This window comes from Saccopteryx leptura, chromosome 8 (assembly GCF_036850995.1).
Source record: "Saccopteryx leptura isolate mSacLep1 chromosome 8, mSacLep1_pri_phased_curated, whole genome shotgun sequence".
In the NCBI taxonomy this organism is placed as follows: domain Eukaryota; kingdom Metazoa; phylum Chordata; class Mammalia; order Chiroptera; family Emballonuridae; genus Saccopteryx; species Saccopteryx leptura.
Window position 1 is genome coordinate 84205049 of NC_089510.1, and position 23641 is coordinate 84228689.

The following is a 23641-nucleotide window of genomic DNA, read 5'->3' on the forward strand; positions in this document are numbered from 1 at the left end:
TCATACTTCTTTCTTCTGTTGCTACCTTTTTAAAGTCATGTGCTTCTGTGGTGGTTTTTTCAAGTGTGGTTACCATTAAGTATTGAAAAGCGTACCTACCATATTCATTGTAGTACCCTATCTTAATGAGTGTTTCTGCACTTCATCATCCTTTGCTAATGTTAATCTCTGTCCTCTCCTCCCCTCCCCCTTTTTTTATACTTTTGTTGTCACAGTTTAAATTTGGTTTTATTGTGTTCTTGGTGGAGCTGTTACTTTGGGTTTTGTTTTGTTTTGTTCTTTGAATCTGGTTGGAAAACCCCCTTTAGTATTTCCTGGAGTAGGAGCTTTCTGATGATAAATTCCCTCATCTTTTCTGTATTTGTGAATGTTTTTATTTCTCCTTCATACTTGAAGGATAGCTTTGATGGGTATAGTATTCTTGGCTGAAAGTTCCTCTCTTTCAGGGCTTTAAATATTGGGGTCTACTCTCTTCTAGCTTGTAGAGTTTCTGCTGAGAAACCTGATGATAATCTAATAGGCCTTCCTTTATATGTTGTATTCTTCTTTTCCCTGGATGCCTTGGGGATTTTTTCTTTGTCCTTGGTTTGTGCCATCTTCATTATGATGTGCCTTGGAGTAGATTTGTTGTAGTTAAGAAAACTCGGTGTTCTGTTTGCTTCTTGAATTTGAGGCTTTAGTTCTTTCCACGGGCTTGGGAAGTTCTCGTCTATTATTTGTTGAGTATATTTTCCATTCCATTTTCTCTCTCTTCTCCCTCTGATATACCTATTATTCTTATGTTATTCTTTTTGATGGAGTCAGACAATTCCTATAGGGCTTTCTCATTTTTTTTGATTTTTGAGTCTCTTTCTTCTTCTCTCTGTTGTGCCTCAATTTGCTTGTCTTCTGTTTCACTAATCCTACCTTCTATCTGGCCTATTCTATTGGCTAGGCTTGTTACCTCGTTTTTCAGCTCGTGAATTGAGTTTTTCATCTCTGTTTGATTTGTTTTTATAGTTTCAATTTCCTTGGTAATATTTTCTTTGTGTTCCTTGTTTTCTGAGCTCCCTAAATTGCCTTTCTGTGTTTTCTTTATATTTCTGAGTACTTTTAGTATTTCTATTTTAAATTCTCTGTCATTTAGCTCCAAGGTTTACAATATATTAAATTTTTTCTCCATATATTTTTTCACATCTATCTGTGTTACTTCTCTATCTTTTGTATTCATGATATTCAATTTCCTTTTTTTAATGGCATCTGAGGGTGGTCTTGTTGATAGCACTAATGAGAATTAATAAAGAATAAAAAGTAAAAAACAAATGGAAAAAAATTGCAAAAAAAAGAGAAAAAACTCACAAAAAAACTCAATAATAATTTATTATTCCCCCCCTTTTATTTCTTCTCTTCCCCTCCTCTCCCCTCTTCCTTAGGAAAATATCGTGATGATCTGTGAATTATATTATGCTAAATGGAACAAAAACTGCCTATAATGGAGGGCCTGAGTTGGAGGGAAGTGTTCAAGGGGCAAAAAAGGAAGTAGGGACCTACAAAATGCAAAAAAGGAAAAAAATATTGGTCAAGTATAAAATGATTTGCTTGTATGTGATGATCGACTGAGAGATATAATGAGAGGGATAAGAGGGAATCAGAAAAAAGGAAAAAAAACTATTGTATTAAGTGGAGCAAAGACTAAATAGAATGGAGATCCTGGGTTGGGAGGAATGCTAATGAGTTAAAAAGCAAAGTAAAAAGCACCCAAAATGCCACAAAAAAAAAAAACTTGTCCCAAATTAAATAATTTGCTCATGATTGAGGATTGAATGAGAGGAAAAGTAATAGGAGAAAAGAAGAAACTAATAGAAAGGGAGAAATAAGAAAAAGGGGGAAAAGAAAGGAAGAAAATGAAAGAAAACAAAACAAAAAGAGAGAGAGAGAGTTAAGGGTTTTGGAGTGTAACCCTCATGGAGAGTAAGGAAGAAGAAAAGAAATAAAATGTAACACTTATGGGTAGTGTAGTTCAGGAAAAGGGAAGAATAAGATGGGCAGAGAATAAAAAGACCAAGGTGGAGGAAATAGAAATAATAATAATAAAGGCAAGAAAATAAAAGAAACAAAAAAATAGTGGAACAAGTTATAAAGTCTGTGGATTTTTCTTGATTTTTAGAGGTTAACTTCTTCCTTTTTCTTTCCTCTCCCTCTTCCTGGTCAGTGACTCTGTACCCCAGGCTCTGTCCCTGTGTCATGCTTAGGTAGGGATTTGCAGTTGATGAGACTCTACGGCAATGTCATATATTTGGCTTCAGTCTTGTTGGTAGTCAAGGCTTGTTAGCGTTTGCAGGCTCTGACAATGAGAGAGTCTGTTTTCCCAGAGCCTCTCTCCTAATCTCTCCTTCCTGAATTAGCAGCCTGGTGATCCAGCTATGAGGCTGCTGCTGCCTCTCCCTGGGGAGTAAGAGGCTCAAAGAGCTGGCAAATCCCCACTCTATCCCCACTCAACTCAGGGCTCTGGGTAAGGTTCTGTCAGTCAGAGCTGCCAGTGTAATCAGGCGGGGCTGGGAGCCAATTGCTCTCAAGGTGACTTTCTATGAGCCTCCAGGCCTGTTCAGCAGCCTAGCACGCTGTGGGACCACTCTCCCCAGGCTTTCTGCACTTTGTAGCCTGTTTTGGCTGGGAAGAAGATGCCCTAGTCGCTGCCTGCAGTACAGGAGGTCTTAACATCTGCCAAGTCCCTCTTTTTAGCGTATGTCCCTCAGTATGAAAGCTCTGCCAATCAAAAGTTGCCCCACCCCTTTAGCAAGAGGCACTAAAACATATCACACCTCTTGTCTTAGATTGCTGAACTGAGAAAGATCTTGTCAATTAGAGCTGCGTAGGTCAGTTGGGAGGTGAGCAGACTGTGGGTTAAGCCAGGGGTCCCCAAACTACAGCCCGTGGGCCGCATGCGGCCCCCTGAGGCCATTTATCTGGCCCCCACTGCACTTCCAGAAGGGGCACCTCTTTCATTTGTGGTCAGTGAGAGGAGCATAGTTCCCATTGAAATACTGGTCAGTTTGTTGATTTAAATTTACTCGTTCTTTATTTTAAATATTGTATTTGTTCCCGTTTTGTTTTTTTACTTTAAAATAAGATATGTGCAATGTGCACAGGGATTTGTTCATTTTTTTTTATAGTCTGGCCCTCCAACAGTCTGAGGGACAGTGAACTGGCCCCCTGTGTAAAAAGTTTGGGGACCCCTGGGTTAAGCTAATTTCAGCGATTGGATCCGCTGATCTGATACAGAAAGGATTGCAAGCTGCCCGCATGCCCCTCCCCTGACACTTGATTGTTAGCTTGAATGGCTGGGTGAGGTGCCCCGCCGCAGAGAGAAGCTTGGGCATAAGGAAGTTCACTTTGGTGCACTCCCTGCGCCACTGGCGGTTGGGGTGCTCTGGTCGCAGGGGCGAATGGAGGGCTCTGGGCATGCGGGTGGTTGCTCGCGGCGTGTGGGCGGGCGGTTGCTCAGGTGGGCTGACTCACCACAGGCACACTCCCTCCTCGGTTTGAACGAACGCCCAGGCCGCAGTTAGTTTCCTCTGCACCCTCAGCTCCCTCCCGACTCTCAGTTCCTACTGAAAGCAGCCCCTTCGTCTTCAGTGTGTGGAACTGCCGGATGCTCCAAGGTTAGATTTTGCTGTCTCTGGTTGATGAATTTGTTGAAATTTTGGGGAGATCTGTCGGACGCAGTACTCACGGCACCATTTCTGTGACGTCACCTCATTCACATTTTTCAATAAGGACAACTCCAAAGGAAATCTTAGTGGATCTTTTAAAATTAGTGTTAAATATATTCAATTTATGCTCTTTTCAGCACTCTTTCATAAATATAATAAATGCATGCCCTTGCAAAAGGCCAGTCAAGGAAAGGCTTGTTTTGTAATTATTTAAGTAAAGATCAAACAGTTTGCTACTGACATCACTAATAGGGGTTTATAGGATTTGGACATGAATTCTAGGGAATCTGATTATATAAACAAAATGCCTAACTTAGTTACTTTGTCCTATGCACAAGTAGAGGTGTGTGTATATAAGATATAAAAAGACATTTCAGGCCATAAATCAAATAATAGAACAACCGAGAAGATAAACCACTTAAGAGAAATACCTATAGCAAATACTTAGTCTTCCCAGGCCAAAGGAGACAACTAATTTAAACTTAGAGGCACAGATATATATGTATTCCTATGTAAGTTAATGAATATTGTATGAACCTGTTTAATTTTGTTCTACTTGAAGGGGAAAATTACCTGTGCTATAAGATAAAATATATAGGAGCCTTGATATTAAAAAAAAAAAAGACAATTTAAGATTTGAGATGGTATTAAAATTGTGGCAGTGAACAACTCATCGAAGTTAGCAGATGCTATTTAAGCATCTGTTGAAAAGGCATTGCTGGGAATTATGTATTTTCATGATCAGCAAAGGATGTTTTATCCCAATGTTACATATACATACATCTTCTAATGCCTGTTGATAAAGCCCTGCTTTCTGTATTCTCACTCGGCCACCCTGGTAAGGCAGGCAGGTCCTCTGCACACTGCTCTACAGAATGCCTGCCTTGGTTCACCTTCTCCACATCCCTGGGGGTTGGGTTGGAGATGGGGCTAGCTCAGTGAGCTCTCCTATGTTCATCCCTGATGTGCTCAGGTGGACTGGGCTCAGGAAACTACAATGGCAATTAATTTGAAAGGAAGTTTACCAAGATTCACTCATCCATCAATTCATTTATTCAGTCATGTGCTTATTAAGTGCCATCTGTTTGCATAGTGAAGTTATCAGTGCACACACTCAGATGCTGAGGAGACAGAGAGAAAGGCATTCTCTGCCTCTGGAAATGGAGTTAGCCAGGGAACAGAATGCTGTGATGTTAAAGAATTCTGTTAAAATGCTAGGTGTGGGCTGGGACCAAACGCCACTATGGAAGTACGGGCCAGGCTGGGAGAACTCGCACCGGATGGGGAGAGCGGGGTGTCCCCTCGAAGGAAGAAGCCTGCCTGTGCAGACAATGGTAAAGCCAGCTACAGCAAACCGTTTGCTTTTGAAGAAGTGGTAGGTGGAATTTTAGATAGCATAAAGCCATGGAATGTTAACCTGGTTAATTTAGACCTGATAGGGGAGGTTTTAGTGAACTTTGGAACTTTTTTCTTTTCAACCAGGAAGAGTATGATACACAAATAGTTTATGAAGATTAACCTAGATCAGAGTTTTTCCAAACTGGGTTTAACTGTAAAATGCTAGTAGCTACTCTAAAAAACAAACAAAAAATTTTCCCACAGACAGATACATTTTTGTACATATAAAAAAATAGGATTTTGCCTGACCAGGCGGTGGCGCAGTGGGTAAAGCGTCGGACTGGGATGCGAAAGACCCAGGTTCGAGACCCTGAGGTCGCCAGCTTCACCGCGGGCTCATCTGGTTTGAGCAAAAGCTCACCAGCTTGAGCCAAAGGTCGCTGGCTTGAGCAAGGGGTTACTTGGTCTGCTGAAGGCCCACGGTCAAGGCACATATGAGAAAACAAATAATGAACAACTAAGGTGTTGCAACACATGATGAAAAACTAATGATTGATGCTTCTCATCTCTCCGTTCCTGTCTGTCTGTCCCTGTCTATCTCTCTCTCTATCTCTGTAAAAGAAAAAAAATTTTAAAAAGTAGGATTTTGCCCTGGCCAGTTGGCTCAGAGGTAGTGCGTCCACCTGGCGTGTGGAAGTCCCGGGTTCAATTCCCAGTCAGGGCACACAGGAGAAGCGCCATCTACTTCTCTCCTCCTCCCCCTCTCCTTCCTCTCTGTCTCTCTCTTCCCCTCCCACAGCCAAGGCTCCATTGGAGCAGAGTTGGTCCAGGCGCTGAGGATGGCTCCATGGCCTCCACCTCAGTGCTGGAATGGCTCCAGAGGCAACAGAGCAACACCCCAGATGGGCAGCTCATCGCCCCCTGGTGGACATCCCAGGTGGATCCTGGTCGGGCATATGCAGGAGTCTGTCTGACTGCCTCCCTAGTTCTAATTTCAGAAAAATACAAAAAAAAAAAAAAAAGGATTTCTTAGTGCCTTTGTTATACTGATGTGCATCATGAAATCACTGACTGACCATGCTGAGAATTTCCTAAGCTTACGTGACTGAGGATCTCTCATTTTGTCACATCTGTCTACATCTCTCATAACAAATACTTTGAGTCCTAAAGCTTACACATATAAGAATTGATTAGACTAGAAAGAGAATGAAAACAAGGAGATAAGCCAAGAAGCTGTTACAGTAATTCTACCTTATACTCATTTTGTATTTGTAAATTAGTATTCTTTTTTTCTTAATGAGGACTCCCCTGCAATTTTAAAAGACGTCAAACCTCACAAAACTTGGATCCCAGCTCATGAACAGTTATCATTTTTCGGCACTGTTGAAATCAGTCCAGCTGTGAAAACAGTGGGACAGGAGGCAGCGTGCCGCCTTTGAAGACAGAAAGGCCTGAGAGAAACAGAACCTGCAAAGGAAAAGAGCTCTGTTTCATTTCTCCCATTTGGTGAAGTTTGGATCACAATATTGTTTCACATCACATTATTTACTAGCTCTAAATATTATTCATCTTGTTCTAGACATTACTGTTTTGAGGTTATAAACATATAGGGTTTAGAGGATAAAAGCAATAATCTAGCCTAATCCTTGGTTTTCCAGAGAACTCAGAAAGGTGTGGAGACCTGGGACCTGGCTGTGTAGACTACTTAATTTGTAAAGGGTTTATTATCATAGTTTCAAGCCTTTCAGTCTCTCACCTGTCAGGTGGCAGTAGCCAAATGACAGTTACACACCTTGGTTGAGGATTTAATAAAATTCTTCCTTAGGTTTATTTCTTCTAACATAAGTTTGAACATAGCTTTTAACATAGTATATTGTTCATAACATAATTTAGAGACCACAAGCTTCATTAATTAAAAAATAGCAATATAATAAAGTAGCAAAGGGAAGAGGCAGAGTCTAGAGTCAGAGTATTCAGATTCTATCTTTGCTACATGTTAGCTGTGTAACCTTGTGAAACTTATCTTACTTCTCTATATGCATTACTTTCAGCTATAAAACAGAGGTCCTACTAGTACCTGTCTATTGGGTTGGAATGATGCATAAATAAATGAATCCATGAAAAGCACTTAAAAGAGTATACTTGTTTGAATTATACCAATATTAGCTATAACGTTCAAACTTTCCCTGGTGTTCTTAAAAGTTTGCAAAGAAGAACTTGACATTTCTCGGGAAGGGTCCCCAGGCTAGTTCTGGATACAAAATTGATTCAAATGGAAAGAAGAAGCATTTTTAAAGTTAATAATATATAAAATTCATGTTATTCTTTCATCTGTAAAAGGAAACCTAATTATGTAATCTTTTAACTAAAACAACAACAACAACATTGGGCCCAAACATCCTTGATCACATACTGCTGGTAATTCCACACCAGCCATTGTGCACAGATATTGCAAAAGACTGACACAGCCAGCCATGGAGACTAGAGCTACAGTGATGCACAGGACACCTGTTCCCACCAACACAGACTTCTGCTTCTAATAAAGTTAGCCAAACCTGAGAGCTTATTTCAGCAGCTTCCACCAACACATTTAGAATAATCTTGGGTGTTTGCCCTCAGTGTTGGGAATTCTCAGAAGCCTTCCAAGAGCACTCAGACATGACATAGCAGGGGAAAAGTGTGAGGATGGGGGTTGAGATAAAGTTGGTCCTGAAACTGCTTATATACAGAGTCTATTTAAAAAAATAATGTCCCTGTAAAGAACAAACTTGATTCTTAAATGCTTTCATTACCACTTAAGATAAGTGACCCAGACAGAAGACATTTGACATGTCTATTAACGTTAAAAAAAAAATCAGTGATGCCAAAATAGCATCAATTTAGAATCAATACATTGGAACAATCCTTTTTATTAAATTGGGAGGCTTAATGCAGAAAAGCCATTTCTTAGAAAATCATTGCAAGGAAGTCCTACCAAACTGAGGAAAATAATCCCTCTGGAGTCATGTCTTCAATCTCTTTCTCTATTAATAAAGAAAATATACAAGCAAGTGTGAATGATATTCACATTATACTAGTGGGAAAAATTTGTTCCTATGTGGGGGAAAATATCCAAATGACATTTCAAAGGATGTAGGCATCAATGAAGATTTTAAAGGACAGCAAAATGTTTTATATTGTGATCGAATAAAGGAGTTAAGTTGGGTTAATGCCATGTAACTATTTCTAAGGATACATGGAAGCTGTTTTCCATTTATGAACTAGGTCTCAGTGTGCGACCCTCCCATGTGCTACTGTGAGTCTTGGCTGGCTGAAGCCACACGAGTGGGGAAATTTTGCTCCAAGCCCAGCACTGTACTAAGCTTTATGAGGATTCTCTCAATTAATATTCACCAGTCTATAAATTGTATTCCTGATCATCCCTTACTGTTACAAAGGCAGAAACTAAGACTTTGTGAGGTTAAAACAACAGTGCCTGAGGGCACAACTGGTCAGCCCAGACGCTGCTTTCAATAAGACCCGGAATAGTTGCAGCCACCAAGAGCTCCGCAAAGCACTGCAGCTGTGAGGCTTGCCTCGTGGCATCGTCTTCTGTTGCCACAGCCCCAAATCCAGCGCCAGCAATCTTTTTGCTTCTTTCTGGCTCCCTGGACACCTTAGATAGCCTTTATTTTTGGGATTTCACTCACTGCCCTTAAGCCTTATTCTTCAAAAATTCTCTTCTCTCCTTCTCCTTCAGTGTTAAGTTTTTCCTTTTGTGCAGGGAAAGGATCGTCCTGTTTGAATATTGCATATTGTGATGAGAATGGATGACACTCAACTACAGGAAAGTCATTATTCGAAGGAAAAGCACACACGCGTGGGCAGTTCACTGAACAAAGCCCATGTATTGGTGTTCCTCACCACAGGCAGGATAACTAAGCCCCAGCAGTAAGAGCACTTCCCTTCCTCCCGACCCCTGTGGTGGGAGCTCTCACAAGGGCGTCATCTTCGGCCCAGAGACACACAGCGAATGTGTGAGTCCCGGGAGTCTCTGTGCTCTGGCTGACCAGGGAGCTTGGGGAAATAAAAAGGAATTGTGATATGTGCTGTATTAACAGGGAATAACAGCATTACAGTGATAGGAAAGGAATTTGGGACAAATATGAAGAAAGTTTTGAAAGTTTTCTTTCAAGAAGAGATTTCTGAATTTCAGGCCATATATTCAACTTGGGTCCACTGCAAGTTAGGGTTAGGGCCCATGAAAAGGCTCTCTTTTGCGTTAAAGACTAGGTAACAGTACAAGGAAAATGACTGGTTCTAGTTACAACTTTGAGGCTAAAATATAAAATCAGAAATATGCTCTTTTTATAAGACTTTAAAGCTGTGTCTTCAAACTTGAGGCTGGAAAAGTGTGGTTTAGACATGAATATCAGTACACTTGGGGCAGGAAGATAAGCCACACTTTGTGCGTAAGGAGGTGTTAGAGGCTTGTATCAGTTACACTGGTTTAAAACAGAAATTCAAAACAAGTTGGTCAGGCCACTTAAGAAAAAGGTGACAGAGAGTAAATCTTAAATTTAAAACAAAGGAAACCAAAATGTGTTGGATGTATTTGGCTGTTTATAAACTTTCTAGACCATCAAGTATTTAAAGCAGTTGAGATGATTTGTGTATCACCTCAGGGTTCAATGGTGCAGGGGTAGAGGCAGGGCAATGACAAATTTATATTTTTAATTTATCTTATGATAGAGTTTAATAATTAGAATAATAGTAAATGAATAAGAATGCCAAGCAATTTTTTTTTCAGTTTTACTTGAAAGATATGTTCAAGTCTAACCAAAACTGATAACTTTTTCTAATGACAGGAGTATTCATTGTGACAGAATGATAGGGTTTGGACCCAGTGAGATAGATAATGCTGGACTTCCTGAGGATGGAGGAACCTCCTATGTTCTATGGTTTTACAGGCATCCCCTACCCTTGATTTATGCTCTCCCACAGGCTGATAATAGCATGTTTTTTCTTTTGGCCTTCAAGTGTGCCTGTTTTAAAATTTAAATATTTCTAGAAAGGAAAACATTTACCATTATCTTTCACAGGAAAGATGGCAGATATGTGACCTTTGTGATTTCCCCGTTAACACAGGTGCTGGACATCAACCTTATATTTCTAACCCAGTGTCTAGTTACAATAATCTCTTCAACATAGCTGGAAGCCACTGTGAATCAGACTCGACTTGCGAGTCAAAACCTATATGGCATTCCTAATTTATATCTTATGTAAATGAGTTTATTAAATCTTGAATCAGAGCAAATTTCGAGGGTGAGAAAGGAAAAAATGTTTATGTTTTCTTGATTTGAGAGGAAGACTAAGAAACTACCAACAAGGGTAGTATATAAACTTTGCCTATAACTTTACAGAGGTAGACATCCCGTATGTTGAGTATTTCCTAACTGTCACATATGACAACTGTTTGTATTTGTTATGCCATTTTTTTCTTCATAGTAGCTATGTGTGTGTTTGTGTGTGTAAGAGAGAGAGAGAGGTATCTCAATTGTGTAGCTGGAAAAACTGAGCCTCATGATATTAAAAGTGACTTACTCAAAGTGAAAGTTCTAGTTAAGTGCTAAAACTGACTTTAAAACACAGATCTCAAGAGTTCCTATCTTTCCAGTATACTTTGCAATTTTATACATAGTTTCCAGAGTCATATAGTATTAGGTCAGTATGTGTGGTACAATACTTAAAGGTAGCCTGAATTTTCAGGGTTATGTACCTTAGCAACAAAATTTACATAAAGTTGAGTGGACTAAGAATTCAAACTTCTATTAGTTCAACTTCTATTATTTCTTTTTTTTATTAATTTTAATGGGGTGACATTAATCAATCAGGGTACATAGGTTCAGAGAAAACATTTCCAGGTTATTTTGACATTTGATTATGTTGCATACCCATCACCCAAAGTCAAATTGTCTTCCGTCACCTTCTAACTGGTTTTCTTTGTACCCCTCCCCTCCCCCCTAACCCTCCTTTCCCCTCCCCACCCCTGGTAACCACCACACTCTTGTCCATGTCCCTGAGTCTTATTTTTATGTCCACCTATATATGGAATCACATAGTTCTTAGATTTTTCTGATTTACTTATTTCATTCAATAAAATGTTATCAAGGTCCAACCATGTTGTTATAAATGATCCAATGTCATCATTTCTTATGACTGAGTAGTATTCCCCAGTGTATATGTACCACATTTTCTTTATCCAGTCAGCTATTGAAGGGCTTTTTGGTTGTTTCCATGTCTTGGCCACTGTGAACAATGCTGCAATGAACATGGGGCTGCATGTGTCCTTACATACCAGTGTTTTTGAGTCTTGGGGGTATATACCCAGTAGCGGGTTTGCTAGGTCATAAGGTAGTTCTATTTTAATTTTTTGAGGAACCACCATACTTTCTTCCATAGTGGTTGTACTACTTTACATTCCCACCAACAGTGGATGAGGGTTCCTTTTACTCCACAGCCTCTCCAACGTTTGTTATTACCTGTCTTGTTGATAACAGCTAATCTAACAGGTGTGAGGTGGTATCTCATTGTAGTTTTAATTTGCATTTCTCTAATAGCTAATGAAGATGAGCATCTTTTCATATATCTGTTGGCCATTTGTATTTCTTTCTGGGAGAAGTGTCTGTTCATGTTCTCTTCCCATTTTTTTATTGGATTGTTTGCTTGTTTGTTGTTGAGTTTAATAAGTTCTTTATATATTTTGGATATTAGACTCTTATCTGTGCTGCTGTTTGAAAATATCATCTCCCATTTAGTTGGCTGTCTGTTTGTTTTGCTGTCAGTTTCTCTTGCTGTACAAAAGCTTTAGTCTGATGTAGTCCCATTCATTTATTTTTGCCTTCACTTCCCTTGCCTTTGGAATCAAATTCATAAAGTGCTCTTTTAAACAAGGTCCATGAGTTTAGTACCTATGTTTTCTTTTATGTACTTTATTGTTTCAGGTCTTATATTTAGGTCTTTGATCCATTTTGAATTAATTTTAGTACATGGGGACAAACCATAGTCAAGTTTCATTCTTTTGCATGTGGCTTTCCAGTTTTCCCAGCACCATTTTTTGAAGAGGTTTTCTTTTCTCCATTGTGTGTTGTTGACACTTTTATCAAAAATTATTTGACCATACACATGTGGTTTTATTTCTGGGCTTTCTATTCTGTTCCATTGGTCTGAGTGTCTATCTTTCTGCCAATATCATGCTGTTTTGATTATCATGGCTCTATAATTTAATTTGAAGTCAGGTATTGTAATGCCCCCAGCTTCGTTCTTTTTCCTTAGGATTGCTCTGGCTATTTGGGGTTTTTTATAGTTCCATATAAACCTGATGATATTTTGTTCCATTTCTTTAAAAAATGACATTGGAATTTTTATGGGAATTGCATTAAATTTGTATATCACTTTGGGTAATATAGTAATGTTGGCTATATTTATTCTTCCTATCTAAGAACAAGGAATATTTTTCCATTTCACTATATCATTTTTTATTTTCCTTAACAATGCTTTGTAGTTTTCATTATATAGGTCCTTTACATTTTTTGTTATGTTTATTCCTAGGTATTTTATTTCCTTTGTTGCAACCATGAAGGTGATTGTTATTTTGAGCTCATTTTCTGCTGTTTCATTGTTGGCATATAGGAAGGCACTGGACTTTTGTATATTAAATTTGTTTCCTGCCATCTTACTGTATTGATTTAATGTTTCTAGTAGTCTTTTTGTGGAGTCTTTGGGGTTTTCGATGTACAGGATCATATCATCTGCAAAAAGTGAAACGTTTACTTCTTCTTTCCCAATATGAATGCCTTTTATTTCTTTCTCTTATCTGATTGCTCTGGCTAGAACTTCCAGCACTATGTTGAATAAGAGTGGAGAGAGTGGACACCCTTGACTTGTTCTTGATTTTAGGGGAAGTCCTCAGTTTTATGCCATTTAATATGATGTTAGCTGATGATTTATCATAGATGGTCTTTATTATGTTGAGATATTTTTTTTCTATACACATTTTGTTAAGTGTTTTAAACATAAAATGATGTTGTATTCTATCAAATGCCTTTTCTGCATCTATTGATAAGATCATATAGTTTTTGCTCTTTGTTTTATTGATATGTTTTATGTTAACCATTTTACATATGTTGAACCATCCTTGTGATTCTGGGATGAATCCCACTTGATCATGATGAATTATTTTTTAAATGTGTTGTTGTATTTGATTTGCTAGTATTTTTTTTAGTATTTTAGCATTGGTACTCATTAGAGATATTGGTCTGTAGTTTTCTTTTTTTGTGTTGTTCTTGCTAGGTTTTGGTATGAGAGTTATGTTGGCCTCATAAAATGTGTTTGGTAGTATTGCTTCTTGATCAATTTTTTGGAAGACTTTGAGTAGAATAGGAACCAAATCTTCTTTGAATGTTTGATAGTATTCACTAATATAGCCATCTGGCCCTGGACTTTTATTTTTGGGGAGGTTTTTAATAGTTGTTTCTATTTCCTCCCTGCTTATGGGTCTGTTTAGGCTTTCTGCTTCTTCATGACTCAGTCTAAGAATATTGTATTGTTCTGGGAATTTATCGATTTCTTCTATATTGTTAAATTTGGTGGCATATAGTTTTTCATAGTATTCTACAATAATTCTTTGTATATTTATCATATCTTTGGTAATTTCTCTTTCATTTTGGATTTTGTTTATATGAGTCCTTTCTCTTTTTTTCTTGGTGAGTCTTGCCAAGGGTTTATCAATTTTCTTGATCTTTTCAAAGAACCAGCTCCTTGTTTTATTAATTTTTTCTATAGTTTTTCTGTTCTCTATTTTATTTATGTGTGTTCTGATTTTTATTATTTTCTTTCTTCTGCTGGTTTTGAGTTGTCTTTGTTCTTTTTCTAGTTCCTTACGATGTGAAGTTAAGTGGTTTACTTGGACTCTGTCTTGTTTGTTCATATAGACCTGTAGTGATATGCACTACCCTCTTATTATTGCTCTTGCTTCATCCCAGAGATTCTGTTATGTTGTTTTGTTATTTTTGTTTGCTTGTATGTATCTTTTGATCTCTGTGCTTATTACTTCTTTGAGTCACTCATTTTTTATTTTTTTTTATTTTTTTATTTTTTTTAATAATTTTATATTTTTAATGGGGCAACATCAATAAATCAGGATACATATATTCAAAGATAACATGTCCAGGTTATCTTGTAATTCAATTATGTTGCATACCCATCACCCAAAGTCAGATTGTCCTCTGTTACCTTCTATCTAGTTTTCTTTGTGCCCCTCCCCCTCCCCCTTCCCCTCACCCTCCCCCGTAACCACCACACTCTTATCAATATCTCTTAGTCTCACTTTTATGTCCCACCTACGTATGGAATAATGCAGTTCCTGTTTTTTTCTGATTTACTTATTTCACTTCATATAATGTTATCAAGATCCCACCATTTTGCTGTAAATGATCCAATGTCATCATTTCTTATGGCTGAGTAGTATTCCATAGTGTATATGTGCCACATCTTCTTTATCCAGTCATCTATTGATGGGCTTTTTGGTTGTTTCCATGTCCTGGCCACTGTGAACAATGCTGCAATGAACATGGGGCTGCATGTGTCTTTACGTATCAATGTTTCTGAGTTTTGGGGTATATACCCAGTAGAGGGATTGCTGGGTCACAAGGTAGTTCTATTTTCAGTTCTTTGAGGAACCACCATACTTTCTTCCATAGTGATTGTACTACTTAACAGTCCCACCAACAGTGAATGAGAGTTCCTTTTTCTCCACAGCCTCTCCAACATTTGCTATTACCTGTCTTGTTAATAATAGCTAATCTAACAGGTGTGAGGTGGTATCTCATTGCAGTTTTGATTTGCATTTCTCTAATAACTAAAGAAGATGAGCATCTTTTCATATATCTGTTGGCCATTTGTATTTCTTCCTGGGAGAAGTATCTGTTCATGTTCTCTTCCTATTTTTTTATTGGATTGTTTGTTTGTTGTTGAGTTTTATGAGTTCTTTGTATATTTTGGATATTAGGCCCTTATCTGAGCTGTAGTTTGAAAATATCATTTCCCATTTAGTTGGCTGTCTGTTTATTTTGTTATCAGTTTCTCTTGCTGAGCAAAAACTTCTTAGTCTGATGTAGTCTCATTCATTAATTTTTGCCTTCACTTTTCTTGCCTTTGGAGTCAAATTCATAAAATGCTCTTTAAAACCCAGGTCCATGAGTTTAGTACTTATGTCTTCTTCTATGTACTTTATTGTTTCAGGTCTTATGTTTAGATCTTTGATCCATTTTTGAGTTAATTTTAGTACATGGGGACAAACTGTAGTCCAGTTTCATTCTTTTGCATGTGAGCCACTCATTTTTTAAATGTATGTTGTTTAGTCTCCACATTTTTTTGGTTTTGCTTACCTCCTTTTTGCAGTTGAATTCTAATTTCAAGGCTTTATGATCAGAAAATATTCTTGGTATAATTTCAATTTTTCTGAATTTGTTGATGTTATTTTTGTGGCCCAACATATGGTCAATTCTTGAGATTGTTCCATGTACACTAGAGAAAAATGTATACTCTGGCACTTTGGGATGAAAGTTTCATAGATGTCTATCATATCCAATTGTTCTAGTGTTTCATTTAAGGCCAATATTTATTTATTGATTTTCTGTTTGGATGAACGATCAAGAGCCGTCAGTGGTGTATTGAGGTCTCCAAGTATGATTGTATTTTTGTCGGTTTTTATTTTTAGGTCAGTCAGTAGCTGTCTATATATTTTGGTGCTCCTTGGTTTGGCACATATATATTAAGAATTGTTATGTCTTCTTGATTCAGTGTCCCCTTTATCATTATATAATTAACATTTTTGTCTCTGATTACCTTTGCTGTCTTGTAGTCAGCACTATTAGATATGAGTATTGCTACACCTGCTTTTTTTGGATGCTATTTGCTTGGACTATTGTTTTCCAACCTTTCACTTTGAATTTGTTTTTATCCTTGTAGCTTAGATGTGTGTCTTGTAGGCAGCATACAGTTGGATTTTATTTTTTATCCATTCTGCTACTCTATGTCTTTTTATTAGTGAGTTCAATCCATTTATGTTTAGTGTAATTATTGGCATTTGAGGGTTTCCTATTGCCATTTTATATATTGCTTTCTGATAGGTTTTGTATCTTGTTTGGTTCTTCTCTTTTATTTTTCTATCATTTGTTTTTGTTTGGTTGTAATCCATACTTCTTTTCTCTGTTCCTTCCTTTTTCAAGCATGTACTCTTGTGTTGGTTTTTTCAGGGGTGGTTACCATTAAGTAATAGAAAGCCTGTTCATTGTAGTACATTGTCTCATGCGTGCTTCTGCACTCCATCCTCCTTTGCTACTCTTAATCTTTGTTCTCTCCCCTTTTTTGTTTCTTTTTCACAGATTGATCTTGTTTTTATTGCGATCTTAATGGAGCTTTTACTTGTAGTTTGTTTTTTTTATTGTTCTTTGTATCTGGTCGAAAAACTCCCTTTAGTATTTCCTGAAGTGGGGGTTTTCTGATGATAAATTTCCTCACCTTTTCTGTATCTGTGAATGTTTTTATTTCTCCTTCGTATTTGAAGGGTAGCTTTAATGAGTATAGTATTCTTGGCTGGAAGTTCCTCTCTCTCAGAACTTTAAATATTGGGGTCCACTCTCTTCTTGCTTGTAGTGTTTCTGCTTAGAAATCTGTTGATAATCTAATAGGCCTTCCTTTTTATGTTGTATTCTTCTTTTCCCTGGCTGCCTTGAGAATTTTTTCTTTGTTGTTGGTTTGTACCAATTTCATTATGATATGCCTTGGAGTAGGTTTGTTAGGGTTAAGATAACTCGGTGTTTTGTTTGCTTCTTGAATTCGAGGCTTTAGTTCTTTCCACAGGCTTGGGAAGTTCTCGTCTATTATTTGTTTGAATGTTCTCCATTCCATTTTCTCTCTCTTCTCCTTCTGATATACCCATTATTCTTATGTTGCTCTTTCTGATGGAGTCAGACAATTATTGTAGGGCTATCTCAATTTTTTTTTTAATTTGTGAGTCTCTCTTCTCTTCTCTCTGTATTACCTCTAGTTGCCTGTCTTCTATGTCACTAATTCTCTCCTCTATCTGGCCTGTTCTATTGGCTAAGCTTGTTACCACATTTTTCAGTTTTGAATTGAGTATTTTATCTCTGTTTGATTCGTTTTCTAGTGAAGTATTCTGTCTGTTCATTGAGGGGTTTTTTTTTTAAGTTTCCTAAATTGCCTTTCTGTGCTTTCTTGTATATCCCTGATTATTTTTACGACTTCTATTTTAAATTCTCTGTCATTTAACTTCCAGGTTTCTAAGCTATTGAATTTTTTTCTATAGATTTTTTCTCATCTATCTGAGCTACATCACTGTCTTTTGTATCCATGATATTTGATTTCTTTTCTTTAATGGCATCTGAGAGTAGTATTGTTAATAACACTAATAAGAGGTGATGAAAAAAATTTTTTTGAGAAAGTGCAGTGAAAAACTGAAAATTCTATTGTGCTAAGTGGAAAAAAGACAATAGAATGGAGGGTTTGAGTTGGGGGGAGTGACAAAGAGGCAAAAAACGAGGCTAGAACCCACAAAATTCCACAAGGAAAAAACTTGAATCAAGAATAAAATAGCCCTGGCCGGTTGGCTCAGCGGTAGAGCGTCGGCCTGGCGTGCGGGGGACCCGGGTTCGATTCCCGGCCAGGGCACATAGGAGAAGCACCCATTTGCTTCTCCACCCCCGCTCCCCCTCCTTCCTCTCTGTCTCTCTCTTCCCCTCCCGCAGCCAAGGCTCCAATGGAGCAAAGATGGCCCGGACGCTGGGGATGGCTCCTTGGCCTCTGCCCCAGGCGCTAGAGTGGCTCTGGTCGTGGCAGAGCGACGCCCCAGAGGGGCAGAGCATCGCCCCCTGGTGGGCAGAGCGTTGCCCCTGGTGGGCGTGCCGGGTGGATCCCGGTCGGGCGCATGCAGGAGTCTGTCTAACTGTCTCTCCCCATTTCCAGCTTCAGAAAGAAAAAGAAAAAAAAAAAAAAGAATAAAAGAATTTGTTTGTAAATAATGATCAAATGAGATAAATTGTGTAAGTGAAAAGAAAAAATAAAAAGAGAAAAAGGAAAAGTAAATACAGTGAAAAATGTAAATTCTATTATATTAAGTGGCACAAAACTGTAGAATGGAGAGCCAGAGTTGGGGGAAATGCTAAAGAGATAAAAAGCAAAGTAAAAAGCACACAAAATGCCACAAAGAAAAATTTGAATCTAGAATAAAATAATTTGTTTGTGGGTTAGATTCAAATGAGAGAAAAAGTGAAAGAGAAAAGAAGGAACAAAAAGAGAGAGAGAAAAAAATTGAGTTACATTTTTTGGAATATAACACTCAGGAAATAAAAAGAGAATGGAAAATGTAACACCTATGGGTAATAATGTTTAAAATGAAAAGAATAAAACGGAAAGAGGATAAAGTGACCAAGGTGGAAGGAAAAAAAAGATAAAAAATAAATGAAAAAAAAATGAAAAATGTTATAAAGACTGGATTTTTCCTGGCTTTGAGAAGTTATCTTCTTCCTTTTTTTTTCTTCTTTCTCATTTTGGTCGGTAGCACTGTACCCTAGGTTCTGCCCCTGTGGCACTCCTAGGCTGAGATTTTCTCTTATTTCACTATGGTGATAACATAAACTAGGTCTTAATCCCCTTGGTAGGCGGGGCTTGTTAGCATTTGCAGGCTCCGACAATGGGAGAGTCCATTTTCCAGGAGCCTCTCCCCAAATCTCTCCTTCCTGAACCAGCAGCCTGGGACCCAGCTGTGAAGTTACCCCAGCCACTGCCTGGCGAGCAAGAGGCTCTAAAAGCTGCCAAATCCCTCCTCTATCCCCACTCAGCACAGGGGTTCTGGGTAAGGCTTTGCCAGCCAGAGCCGCCAGCATAATCTGGCAGGGCTAGGAACCGATTGCCTTTCAGCTATTTTTCTATGAGCCTCCGGGCATGTCTAGTATGCCTCAGCTCTCCCCAGGTCTGCTCTCCAGATGCTGTCTGCAAGCTGCCTGTGCACCCTTCCCCCTACCACTTCCGCAGTTCTCTTCCCCAGGAGTGTGCTTTGTTAGCCTGTATGGCTGGCGGAGGTGCCGCACGCAGACAGGTCCGGGAGTAGGGAAGCCAGCTTTCGTGCACTTACCACACGCTGTTTTTTGGGAAGATGGGATTATTCAGAAACTCTGGTCACAGCCACACAGAGGGTCACTACTGACAGTCTCCGACCCAGCCCCTCCCTCTGGGGATGCGGGCACACTGCACCAGGCAGATCCACTCGCACACTGCCAGCACTCACTGACCTGGATACCCGGAGTAAACAAAGCAACTGTTCACCCACCTCTGCTGGGGTCTGCCGCTGGAGTTATCTCTGCATGGGCTGAACCACAGGCACACTCTCTCCTCAGCTTGAACGTCTCTGCCCTACCCCAGCTTTTTCCATACCCCCATCCCTCGCTTTCTCTCAGTTCGCAGTGAAACAGCCCTTGCTCAGGTCAGTGAGGAAAGCAGAATACTCCATTCTCCATCTTATTTCCTTCAGAGTGGATTATATATTCAGCCACCTTTTCGCCCAATCATACTTTTGTTTGATGTATATGTGTTTCAGATGCTCCTGAGATTGCTTTTCTGTCTCTAGTTGTTGAATTTTTGAAGTTTCAGGGAGAGGTATCGGGAGCACTCCTCACGGCACCATTTCTCTGACGTCACTCTATTATTTCTAATAGACAATAATGCAGTTCTTTGGAGATGATGTGAAATCAAGATATTTTCCCAGTGTGGATCATATTTATCTAATTTTCCTTTGGAGTTTTCTTTTGATATATCGACTCTTTCTGTTCACAATTATAGTTTCCAATTTTGTTGCACATATTCATCTAATAAAATTAAATAAAATGTTTTGTGGGGAGCTATTTTATAATAACTACCTCATACTGAATACAGTGATAACATTTTTGAAGATGGCACAATCAATGATTTGATTAAGTATTAAGTTTGAATTTCAGTAGCTTTATAGTTGCAATTTTTTAAGTTACTGATTAGAGTAATAATTGTACCAGATCTTTTATATACAGGTGGGCAAAAGTAGGTTTACAGTAATTTGTATGAAATAAGAATAACCTATTTTGTGTACCCACAACTGTAAACCTACTTTTGCCCACCCATATACAACAGAAAAATTGATTATGAATTGGATCATTTTATATTTTTTTGAAAAGTATAGACCCTTTTTTTAATTTTATTTTTAGTGAGAGAGGGGAAGCAGAGAGATCCTCTCACATGTGCCCCAACCAGGATCCACCTGGCAAGCCCACTAGGGGGCGATGCTCTGCCCATCTGTGGCGTTGCTTCCTTTGCAACCAGAGCCATTTTTTAGTGCTTGAGGCGGAGGCCATGGAGCCATCCTCAGCACCCAGGGCTAACTCACTCCAACCAAGCTTTAGCTGCAGGAGTGGAGGAAAAGAGAGAGAGAGAGAGAGTAGTGAGAGGGAGAAGGGTGGAGAAGCAAATGTTGCTTCTCCTGTGTGCCGTGACTGGGAATTGAACCTAGGACTTCCATATGTGGGCCAACTCTCTACCACTAAGCCAAACAGCCAAGGAGTATAGGCCCTTTTGTAAATTTTCAAATAATGTTGACCTCATGAAGAATAGCTTCAACATTCATTTCAAATCAGGAATAGTAAATCTATTTTTATAGTGATTCTCACATGATGTTCTGCTATCATTTAAGGGAAGTCAATAAGTATTTATTGAGTACTTACTCTATGCCCAGCATTATACTACAATATCAGTCAGAATGCTAAAAAATTACAGTCAGCGGTTTCTAAGTGTTGAAAAGCTTTTATGTCATCTAGTGCACCCTCCCAGGCCCAGCCACAGTCTGCTCTGCAGTGTCCTGACATGCTCCACCAGCACTCAGACACATCCTTCAACATTCTCATTAATAAAAAGCACTTAGTATATAGCACTCACTAGGTGCCAGGCCTCCTGCACACTCCACAGTAATTCATTTACTTCCCTCTACAGCCCTATAGAGTAGATACTCCATTTTATAGAGCAGAAATCGGAGGCACAAAGAAGTTATGAAAGTTGTCCAAGAGCAAAGCCACTAAGTGGTGGAGCTAAGCTTTGAACCTAGGCAGTTCGCTCTGTGTCAGTGTATTTAACATGTACTCAGGTGTCTGAGCTGGAAGCTCATGTTGTGATCCAGGTGGGAGCAGGTGAGTGAGCAGAGGGAAGCTGCTCATGGTTTCCAATTTTGAATGAAAATTATACTGAATGGAAGAAGAAAATATCTGATATTTGATTACCAGCTGGGCTTCTTCATTATGAATTATGTCCAAGGACCAGTTCCCCACCCACCTACTTTCTCTTGACCCATACATGACACTCAAGCCACTGTATTTATTCAGCTGTTTAAAAGAAAAAAGATTGACTTCATTGTATCAATGCATCCAGTGTCATCTCCATTGTCTTATGTTTGCTCATTTCTTATTGCTGCCTCATAGTTGCTCCGCTCGGCTGATGATTGGTCTGCTGGGATAAAGTACCATGAAGAGTCCATCCACACTGCTTACGTCCATGTGATAGAGAACAGCAAGCACTATATCTATATAGAAGTAAGTCTTGCTCATGCAAATTGCAATGACAACCTGCTTTCCCATAAATACCATACAGAGACTGCAGGGTCTCCAGACTCAGGACTTGCTGTATTAATAAATATGTGTAGCAACACAAAGAAGTCTTGGGTCGCTTGAATTTTTACTTCCCCAGCATACTTGAAATTTCCTTTGCTTTTCATTAACTTGGGACTCTAAGTTCCCCAGACCCTTGTTATTAAATGTATCCACTCATTGTAATATTGTTATCAGAAAATAGCCCACATGGTTGTGTAAACTTGGATTTGGCTTGAATTAGAGGGTGGAGGTGTGAAAACACATCCTGCGCCAGGACGGCAGGCACAGGGATCGTTGCTAAAATAGAGACCGCCACTTCACTATTCTGGCGTGTTGGCATAGAGAAAGTGCAGGGTAAGGAGCATGGGAGAGGAAGATGTGAGAATATTAAAGGCAGGTACCACCTTCTTCAATCCTGTGTAACTATTAATTATAAAGCTTTTTTTTTCAGACCCAGAGTTTGTGTTCAAAGAATAGGGAAAAATCTAGGGACACTGGGTTTCCTTTGAGAACCTTAATTTTACTTTCTAACCCATCTAAAGCTACCTCAGAGTACTTGGAAAATCCTAAAATAATAAAAAGTCATGCTGATGCAAAAATAAATTAGAGCACATCTCCTTTCTTTATTTTAGTCTCTTCTTGTCCATTGAATTTTGTAAAAATGTATGGAGGGAAATGGATAGCTGGAGAAAATGATTCAGCCCTGCTTTCTTCCCTCTTGTGGCTGGCCATCTTTCCTTCCACACAGTGGCAATTCATTAGAGGCAGGAGGAAAGAACTGGAGATCTATTTACTTCACAGTCGTGGAGAAAAAGAAGGCTGACTTAAAATATTAGCCAGCTAAATGCAATGTGGTATCCTGAATGGGATCATGCAACAGAAAAAGGATGTTAGTGAAAAAATTAGTCAACTCTGGATAAAGTCTGGAGTTTAAAGTCTATATATCTGATTAGAGTTATTAATTTAAAAAATTATAGCATAAAAATTGAGCTGTTAACATCTGGCTTACGCACTACTCAGAGTCCTTTTGTTTTACCTCTTGTTGGTCGCATTAAGTCAGCTTTTCTTATTAACGCTGCCACACTACTAAATGGCATCAGTAACGCCAAGCTAAAACACATGGATGAGGACAATAAACCTGGTTAACGTACTCCTAGGCAAGGTAAGCGGTCAGCATTCGCCCTGCTCTCCCCGAAAAGGAAGTAAAGGACATGACATGTGGCCAGTGTGTGTTACAGCTTCTGAGGAATGCTAAGCTTCTCTATAATATAAATTCAGAAAAACAAACATGCTTTGGTTCCCACTGAGGTTTTGATTGTTCTGTGCCCGAAGGGAAAACATTCTCAAATGTGTTTCTGCATGTCTTCTTATAAGCTTGTGTCCTGGGGGCAGTTTATAGATTATGCACTTAAGTGTCAGAACGTGTATAATAGTGAACGTGATAATGGTGCAAAGGGATGATAGTATATTGACTCATTTCTTATATATTTCTTTAAATGATTAGCAAAGTTTACTTTGTGATGATTAAAACAAGTGTATTAAAACAATATGTATAGGCCCTGGCCAGTTGGCTCAGTGGTAGAGCGTCGGCCTGGCATGCAGGAGTCCCAGGTTCAATTCCCGGCCAGGGCACACAGGAGAGGCGCCCATCTGCTTCTCCACCCCTCCCCCTCTCCTTCCTCTCTGTCTCTCTCTTCCCCTCCCACAGCCAAGGCTCCATTGGAGCATAGATGGCCTGGGCGCTGGGGATGGCTCTGTGGCCTCTGCCTCAGGCACTAGAGTGGCTCTGGTCGCAACAGAGCGGTGCCCCAAGATGGGCAGAGCATCGACCCCCTGGTGGGCATGCCGGGTGGATCCCGGTCGGGCGCATGTGGGAGTCTGTCTGAT

At 39.1% G+C, this 23641-nt stretch overlaps 1 protein-coding gene across 6 annotated transcripts in view; it reads left to right on the forward strand.

The window, feature by feature from the left end:
* PLD1 (phospholipase D1) overlaps positions 1–23641 on the forward strand; it is a 337459-nt gene that overhangs the window by 240415 nt on the left and 73403 nt on the right. For all 6 annotated transcript variants that reach the window (XM_066347950.1, XM_066347955.1, XM_066347949.1 and 3 more), the window contains one exon: positions 21587–21697. In XM_066347950.1, coding sequence (XP_066204047.1) covers positions 21587–21697 — 111 coding nt within the window. The remainder of the gene's footprint in view (positions 1–21586; positions 21698–23641) is intronic.